The 8,852-nt window shown below is 38.8% G+C and overlaps 1 protein-coding gene across 1 annotated transcript in view; it reads left to right on the top strand.

Moving 5' to 3' along the window:
- LOC104465522 (band 4.1-like protein 4B) overlaps positions 1 to 8,852 on the top strand; it is a gene marked incomplete at its 3' end in the record, with an annotated part of 40,980 nt that overhangs the window by 22,929 nt on the left and 9,199 nt on the right. The window contains exon 2 of the mRNA XM_010078602.1: positions 2,819 to 2,923. Coding sequence (XP_010076904.1) covers positions 2,819 to 2,923 — 105 coding nt within the window. The remainder of the gene's footprint in view (positions 1 to 2,818; positions 2,924 to 8,852) is intronic.

Raw genomic sequence — 8,852 nt, 5'->3', positions numbered from 1 at the left:
GTGTTTGAAACCCCCCCCCCCCCCCCCGATTTTGGCTGTGAGGTTTCATGGTGCTTTCACAAGTTCTCCTGGGTTCCAAGAAACACTCCAGCAGAAACTGGCAGTGGTTTAATGGTTGGGCTTTTAAAAACAAAAACAAACAAAAAACTCCAAAAACCAAACAAGGCTTTGCAGCTTACTTTACATCACTGTTCCCAATTATAGTAACTTTCATAACATAATATAAACTAGTAACTGTATATAATAGTATGTGTATGTTGTTTGTTGTCATATGCTCCCTTTTTTGAAATGGAAATTATGCAGGTCTTATATATGTGATGGTTCTGAACCATCTGTCTAACAAGGTAGGACTAAAATATTGCTAGTTTAAGGTTGCTTTTTCTACATATATCTTCCAAAAGCATGCACAAGTTGAGGGTCTTTAGAGAAAGTGTGACTGGTTAAACTGCTTACTATGAAGAAGTTCTTGTATGAAATCAGTTTCATATTCTTTTTATGGTAGCAGGTTTTGATAGAGGAAGCATTTTTTTAGCATCAGTGTTATCTAGAAGGACGGGAGGAGGAAAAGACCATGAAAATAATTTCTTGTAATATGGACATTTTTTCTATTAGAGACCACTTTTATGCATGTGGGCATTTGTAACTCCTGAGGAAAAAGCCTTCTGTTTTGCCTATACCACCCATTTCATTCAATGCACAGGTACCAATTTGTCAGTCTGCAATCTGACTCCCCATATGGTCAGGTAGTGAAGAGGCAGAGGAAGGGAGAGCAGGTCATCCTTTACTGTTAGTAAATGAGTGAGTCACTTTTATCTCCCTCTTTAGTGTAACATCTCAAAGAAAGTTTGTTGTCACCAATTTGTTGGCTGCAGCAGCTCTACCGTCTAAGTGGTACGAGTTGCTGGGAAAGCTCACTTAGTGACAAAATAAACGTTATAATGTCTTGTAAGCTGTGTATGTAATACTGCATTTTATGGTCTAGCCATTCTGTGCAGAGCTGTTCTCCATGTAACACACATGTTGAACATTAACTACTATTTGGGTACAGAAGGTGGAGTGTGCTCTCTCTGATTTCTATTGGGTGTGTGGCAGTCAAAGATAAACATACTGGTAGTTAATGCCATAAAACAAGCAACTGGGACCAGAGTGATCATAGGGCATTAAATCAGTTGTTTCTAGTTTTGTGAATCCCTCATGTCTTGGTGTTTCTTTTTTTTTATTGCTTTGAAGGGTTTTCTCCTCCCTCTTGAGGAGAATCAGTTTAAATTCTGTTGTGCTTTGGCTTGACTTCTTTTAACAAGTGCTGAATTTATGACATATGAGAAAATACATACTAGATACTTTTTAACAAACTTTTTGCTTGGTTTATTGCAATTATTTTATATGTAAAGATGGTGGTTTCTTAGCACTGTACTTCTTCAAGAAGCTGTTGTATTCTCATCTGCTCTCAATAGCATGTTGAACTTTGATTAAGAATGTCTGTTGTTCACCTGTTGCCCCCCCAAAAAATAATAAAGCAGTATCTTAGGATGATAATTTAATGCATGTTTTAAGTTTTTATGCAGCTTGTTTTAAGGGAGCTCCTAATTCCTAATTCTGTTCCTGAAACTTGGTAAGATTCGATTTCTGTGCTAGAAATTTTCTGTTAGTTAGAAAACAAAACAAAACACAAAAAACTCAACTTAAAATTTGCAGGCTACACCTAAGCTTGCTTGACCTTCTTGGAAAAATAGAGAGATTAAACTCTTCATCTTGTCTTTTGCTGGAAAGACGGGTTTTAGACAGCTTGGAATCCTGGACAGGAGTTCTGCATGTTACAAATGATACTGCTTTTGGGGAGAAGGCCAGACTAAAGGAACTGGATGCTATTTAGCTTTACTTTATCTGAAATCAGTGAATTTTGCTGTGTTTTGGGACTAAGTGGGAATGCTTAATATGTTAGAACTTTAAAAACCAAAAATTTTCTAGTGTTTGAAGTTGAAGCACTGGGTATCTAAATTCTTGGGTTAACCTTAGAACAAGTACACAAACCCATGCAGCCTAGCTTTAAGATCAGCTAACGTTTCTACTAGTACCTGTAGCCTGTGATTTGGGTTAGGTTTTTTCCCATGCCTATGTGTTACAGATGGCATGCCAAGTGTAACAATTGTAGCTTTTTTTTTCCTTTCTTTTTTTCTCCATTTAAAGGCTGTAAATGTGCCAAGTGTAACAATTGTAGCTTTTTTTTTTCCTTTCTTTTTTTCTCCTTTTAAAGGCTGTAAATGGGATTGCAATTAGCCACATTATTGAAAGATTCTTATCAAATCCCATTAATTTTCCTCACAGTGCTCTTCAAGTATTCAAGCTGTCCAGAGTTTATTTTGCAGCTTGAGTGATGGTATGGCACTGCGTGACTGTGGTTGATATGTGATAACGGGCAGCAGATTTCAGGCAGTGTGTCAAGTAAGCTTTTAATGGAGAATTTGGCTTCCTGGGATTTAAAAGGTTGGCACTGTGACTTAGGATACTTACAGGACATAAGCCTTTCCTTTCTCTCCTATGCTTTCTTTGAGTTACAGCGAACATTGAAATTTTTCTTCAAGAGCAAAGTCTGATGCTGTTGGAATAGCTGCAGACAGGAACAACATGTCACTGTATCTTTTGTGAAGAAAATAAAAAGAAATGTCAATACAAGTCTTTAGAATAAATAGAATTACTGTTTAGATATTCTTTTCCATTGTGCATCTCTTCTCCCCCATTTGAACTTAGAAAGAAACCCACCTAAACAAAAAACCCCACACCCACCCACAAAAAAAACCCACTTTCTTTTCTGTTACAGAAAAATGCAAAGGGGCAGGAGTTGTTTGACCAGATTGTGTATCATTTGGACCTTGTGGAAACTGATTACTTTGGCCTACAATTCATGGATGCTTCCCAGATTACAGTAAGTATAACTTCAGTTAATTTTTGTGTTCTGCAGTGGTTTGTGTTACCTACTATGAATATATTACTAGTGCAGTTTCATGGAGAGATATAGGCATTAGGGGATATACTGATGGAACAACGGATACCATGTTTGGTTCTTGCATATAAAGCCAAATCCTCTAAATTAGTTGTGCCATTTTATATGATATGCACATTATTTGGTCACACAGCAATAATTGTGGGTAAAGAAAAGTGTGCTCTATGTTTAGGAGGTTCATAGTATTAAAATTGGGTTAAATCTCTTGCAAGCAACGGTTCCTTGTAACTCCTATCTTTGCTGTTCCATGCACAGATTATGTTGCTCTGTAGATTTAGTTTCATTCGCAATAGAGAAAAAATAACATGTTTACAGATGCAGGTAGATAGATACACTGGTAAGATAGGGTTAAAAGACTGCAACCTTGTGGTTAAACTGTATTGCTATATATTTAATTTTTTCCGTTGTCTGTTCATCTTACGTGCTGAGCTATTGGTATGACAGCAACCTTGGCTGTGGATAGAGAATATACAGACTTGGAAAATAAATGTTTGCTTTTAGATTGTCTGGTCAGTATGTAAATGGTTTTTTTTCCATAAAGCAACAGAAGACATGTACTCTGTGCTATTTAGAATTAAAAAAATGGGAAAATGTCGCTGCAAGATTGACGTCTTATGAAAAGTAGGTTCTAACTTTATCATCTCAGAATTCTCAGCTTTATTCTCTAGCAAGCGTGGGTCAGTGTGATTAGGTCAGATCGGTGTTTACCAGCTGCACTATGATCTGTGTTTTACCAATGACTTTAAACAACAAACAGTAAACCTGTCCAGATATTATAATGACTTGATATTGAGAAAGGGAATCTATGTTTTTTTGGAGAAGAGAAAACTGGTATTATCTACTTAAACATTATCCTCATATCCCACTTAATTTAAGGGTATGCATTTATCTCTGAAAAATTATGTTTGAATGAAGTATGTCCATAATGGGTTTGCGGTTCTCAGGAAGTTTAGTGTGTGTTCCTGATAAAATTTATACTGCATAAAGTGTGTCTCCTTCTATTTTGGACCTGATCATAAGGACACAGCTAATGTAGGAGAGCGTGCTCATAGTAGGAAAACCAGATTATATTGTCATTGATTGTCAAATCACCTAACTGGGAACTTGATAGCTAGGAATAGTTACCTAGCAAGCTGTTCTGTAATGTTTTGAAAGAAGGGAAGCAGAAAGGAAGAGCAAAACATCCTTTCCAAGCAAGAAACAGGGCGGATCAGAAGCAGAAGAATGAGGGCTGAGGAAGCAGAGAATGCTCATTTTCTTGTATATTTGCAAAACTGAAGAGCTCTTTTGAATGGTAGGAAAAGTGAAGCAGAGATGTGAGCCAAGTGTGTTTTCCATAGATAGCTCTAGCCGTGGTGTTCAGGGCAAAATGTGCCTGTATATGCAAGTGTTCTATGTGTTCTAGCTTTGTTTTTCTGCTATTTCTTTCTTCTGTATTGGGGGAGGAAGTAAACATGGCATCTACAGTTTACAAGAGGGATAACAGCTATGAACAGCTTCTAGGGAGTCTAAAAAAGCCAACACTGGTTGCTTGGGTAGTAAGGTTATGGTTTCCTGTATTAAGAGGAGTGTTGGGGGCAGAGTTCTTCACCTTCACTGGAGTGAAAGGCTGAAACCTCTCATTTGATGTTTGATTTCTTGGGTTTTGGTTTTTTTTTTTTCAGTCCGGCTTAAGCTGGGCAGAAAGAAGAGCTTAGAGAGTTTCAAGGCACAAGCTTTTATCTTCCCCAGGACCCTATGCAAAATGGTTCCATGCTTTAACAGCCTTCTTTGGTCTGTTTTGAACTTGTGATACACTCATTTTATTTGCATAGCAATTAATGCATAGCTTCCATGTGCTTCTGCTTAGTGCCAGCCCAGCCACACAGTGGCAATTGCAAGACTGGGAGATTAAAGTTGTGTAAACTCCTTGAGGCTCAAAGCCTTTGTCTTTATTATGTATTGTTAAGTGCTAGACATCTTTAAGCCACCATTATAGAGTACAGAATAGTCTTTGAATAGTGGAGATCGCTTCTGTGTCCTCCAAGGCCAGCAGCTTTTGAGTGCAGTGTGTTTCTTGCTGTCTTGTAACTTTGCCAAAGAGTCAGGACAAGCAGTATCGATAGCTGTGATTTAGAAAAGAAGATAATAGTTAAAGCTTATCTGCTTTGAAAGAGAAAAAAACTTTATTTGTTTGAACAGCTTATTTTTAATACCCCCAAAAAAATAATTTTTCAATACAACCAAAAAACATAAAGTTGTGAAAGGCAAGATGTCAGCAGTAAAGGCAGAAAATACTGCAAAGCCTATTCAGTGAACATGGCATCGCTTTGTAGCTTGTGCTCTTTGAAGATATCCATGAACAGAAGGATGTAGACAATCATCTGGTAGTTTCTAATCAAGCAAAGCTTTGTGTAGTTGTGTTTTAAGTTATCTGGTATTAACTCCAAAAGCAGAAATACTCGGAGGGGAGAGGGGCTGTTAAGTATTGTTAGCATGTGGAAGAACTTAATCTAGTGGAAAACCTTTATTCGTAAGTGAGGTTTAAAAGCAGCACAGATACCTTGCCTGCTGATGTTCAGCACCTTGACTAATGACAGCTCATAGGTTATAGCGAGGAATAAAACTACATCTTACTGTAGTTGCCTTATAATAGTTGCTTTGGACCAACTCTTTTTTTCTACCAGACTCAGTAATAAAACTTCTGAGGCTTAGTGCTCTGCAGATGTTCTAGTGGTGATTCTTTTATAATTCTCATCCTTTTAAAATTTCTATATATTAGTATATGTTTTATAATGTGCATAATAGAGTAGTACAGTGGGATGTATATAATTTATATGTAAATACGCATATATTGGAGGTGCGTGCTCAAAAAGGTCTTTACTTTTTTTGCACCATCAAAAGAGGTTGGAGACCACTGCTCTGGGGCAGCTCTAGTGAGTCTGGGGACATCCTAAGGCACTTCAAATTATTCCATAGTTTTGTAATAAAAATGCTGCTCTGCTTTTCTGTTACTCCTGTTTGTGGAAAGGAGGGGAGAGAGAGGGAAAGGAGGAGTGAAAGAAGGAAATTGGAATCAAAGAAATAATTTCTTGTTCAGCTGTTACAGGACTTCAACAGGGAAGTAGTGGTTGGGATGATTGAAAAGTGTCACTCTTACGTGGGAGGTCTCTGCAATGGTTTAGAGGAAATTTAAAGCTTCTTCGGTTTTAATTACTTTTACTATGATGTGTGTGTTCTAGCAAAACAGGAAGCCTTGAAAGCTTCAGTCAAGGTTGGAAGCAGCAATAATAAAATCTTGTGAGACCATACTGCTAAGTTGAGTTGCCATGAGAAGGTATTTTATTGATCCTTGCAGAAACTGGTCATGTGCAACATATTCTATGATTGGTTTGGGTACTGGACATTTATTTTGGGCTGCTGGTAGCTAATGTTTATTCATCTTCTGTCCAGGCTTGTCCCTCCTTTGTCTCTTATTCCAGATCATTGTAAGAAAAAGGGCTTCTGTGGTTTACAGATCCTCATCAGCTACAACATATTAGAGGATTCTCTCAGTATGTAGATCTCACCATTTCTGCAGTTGCATTCTCTGTTCCGGTTTTCTGTCTTGTGACAGCAAAACATGGATACCCTCCCAGCCACCCCTGTTTTGCAGGAATTCAGAACAGAAGTATTGCCTGTGTTGATTAGCTTGGAATTTCCTTCTGTTTCCCTCATGATTTTGTTTCTAATCACAAGAACAAGTACAGAGTAATTGAGGGGGAAGATTTCAGATGCATCTTTAAACTATTTTTTTTCTTTTTGCAAATGAGCTGCTGTAATCCTTGAGGTGTGAAACTTTAGTTGGGAGTGCACAGAAGCAAAAGAATCAAAATACCACTTTTCTTATATGCATCTTTTTCAGTGACCCTCTAAGACCTTTAAGTCCTTCATGTCCAGTCTCTAAGGTCAGAAAGGCCTCTTGGCTTAAAGAAGGTCTAGATGGAACAGCTGGGTAGATATATTGCAGTCTGCAGCCAGTTGAGCCATTCTGGGGATGTGTGAACACACCCAATGTATCTGGCTCTTTGGGAAGCGCTGGATTTACAGTGTTGTACAACAAGACTTCAGTGCAAGGACAGCCCGTGCCTCCTGCAGGTGCCCATGGCTATGATGGGGGCCAGTGTTCCCTGCAGAGATGAGAGCCAGGACCTACCTGCAGTGAATTGTCCTCGCAAGCTGCGCTTCTATCCAAACTTCTTATTATTGAACAATTCCTAAATTGGGGTTTGATTCATTTGCTGTGAGAGGTGAGAAGACAGTGGAGGGAGTAGATGGAGATGAGGGCATAGAAACTAAAACAGGCTTTTGTGAAAGCAGTGTTCTAAGTATGAAAATAGAAGGGAAAAAAGGAGCAAGAACTGTGTGCCCAGACTGGGCCTAACCAGCAGCAATGTGTCAGGACCCTCTGATCCAGACACTGAGATCCTCACCTGTATGGGAGATGACCTTGTGGCCAGGTTTTTCTGGGAGACTCAGGATCGTGTACGCTTCACGGCATAGGTTTTCAACAGTGTAGTGTGATGGTGGGGGGTGAAGCAAGCTGGACAACAAAGAATAATACCTGAATGCGTTTGTTTTCTCTACACATCATGAACTAGACTCCAGGATGTTTTAGCAGGTATTGGTCAGGGCCTTGGAGGGACTTGGTGCTTCTGACTGCCTCTGCTGCATCTGAATTTTCTTTTCATTGTCATTCAAATCCAGAGTTTTTTCCACTGCTTGCTTTTGATATAATTGCTGTGAGTTCTTAAGAGTGTGAGGGATGTGGAAAATGAGCAACTCAAACCAGTCAATTAGCCTCATAGTGTGATATCTGGGAGTCTTTTTCCTTATGTACTGCTTAATACTGTAACAACAGTTGCTTATTGGGCAGAACAAAATAGGGACGAGCCTTATTGTTCAATATATTGAATGTTGGGAGGAAGGGAGTCTGGTAAATATTTTGATAATTCAAAAGGTTTCCTTTTCTGCTTCTGGTAGAAACATCCCATTTCCCCATGAATAAACTATTAATTTCATCTGTGACTTTGTTTCACCTCCCTGAATGTCTCTTTTTTCCTCTGGATGATGAGCTCTTTGGGACTGTGGTTGTTGCAACATGTGTGTCTGAGGATTGTAGCTCTGAGCAACAAATACATATCACAGTTGGAAGGTCCCAAGAGCTGTACAGGTAACTATATCCTGTAGTACTCGGTGCTTCAGTTACTAATAGTGGCAGTGATACGAATGCAAGTTCAGTAACTGGACAAAGGCAATGTAGCTTACTCCACAGGGATGAGGAATACCTGATGACTGAATACTTCCAGCTGTTGCTATTCAAGGCTGCATTGTGGTCTATGAACACTTGGTGGGAAACTCCAAAACACTAAGAATTCCCAGACAATCTCCAGTTTTCAGTCTTCCAGTAGCACTTGCCATTTCCAGGAGGGCTGGAGACCATTTCCCCAGCACAGACTTGAGAAGCAGCCATACAGGGCAGGTGGTTGTGATACTGTCTATCAGTGATGCTTCTCCACCTCTCTTCTGAGCGTAGAGAAGTCTCCTGTCTGTCCAGGACAGCAAACAGTTTTTGCTGTTTTCTTTTGTCTTTGCACATGGTTGGATCATAAGCTGGAGTGATTTCCTTAGTTTTCTTCTACAGATGTAGTCAGATTTGTCACCCGTTACAAATCCTTTCAGTTTATTTTTTGAGTGCTGGGCACAGGCTTCAAAATTAAAGGTAACTTGCTTTTTATTGCTAGAATTAATCTGGAGTGGTATCAGCTTTCACTGTCTGTATAATAAATCTAATGAGAATTGTGCTATACAAGGTGAGTTTTTTATATAATTT

Source organism: Pterocles gutturalis, unplaced genomic scaffold, assembly GCF_000699245.1.
Source record: "Pterocles gutturalis isolate BGI_N339 unplaced genomic scaffold, ASM69924v1 scaffold7933, whole genome shotgun sequence".
Classification (NCBI taxonomy): domain Eukaryota; kingdom Metazoa; phylum Chordata; class Aves; order Pterocliformes; family Pteroclidae; genus Pterocles; species Pterocles gutturalis.
The sequence above is the reverse complement of the archived record's forward strand: the minus strand, read 5'-3'. Positions and strand labels throughout refer to the sequence as shown.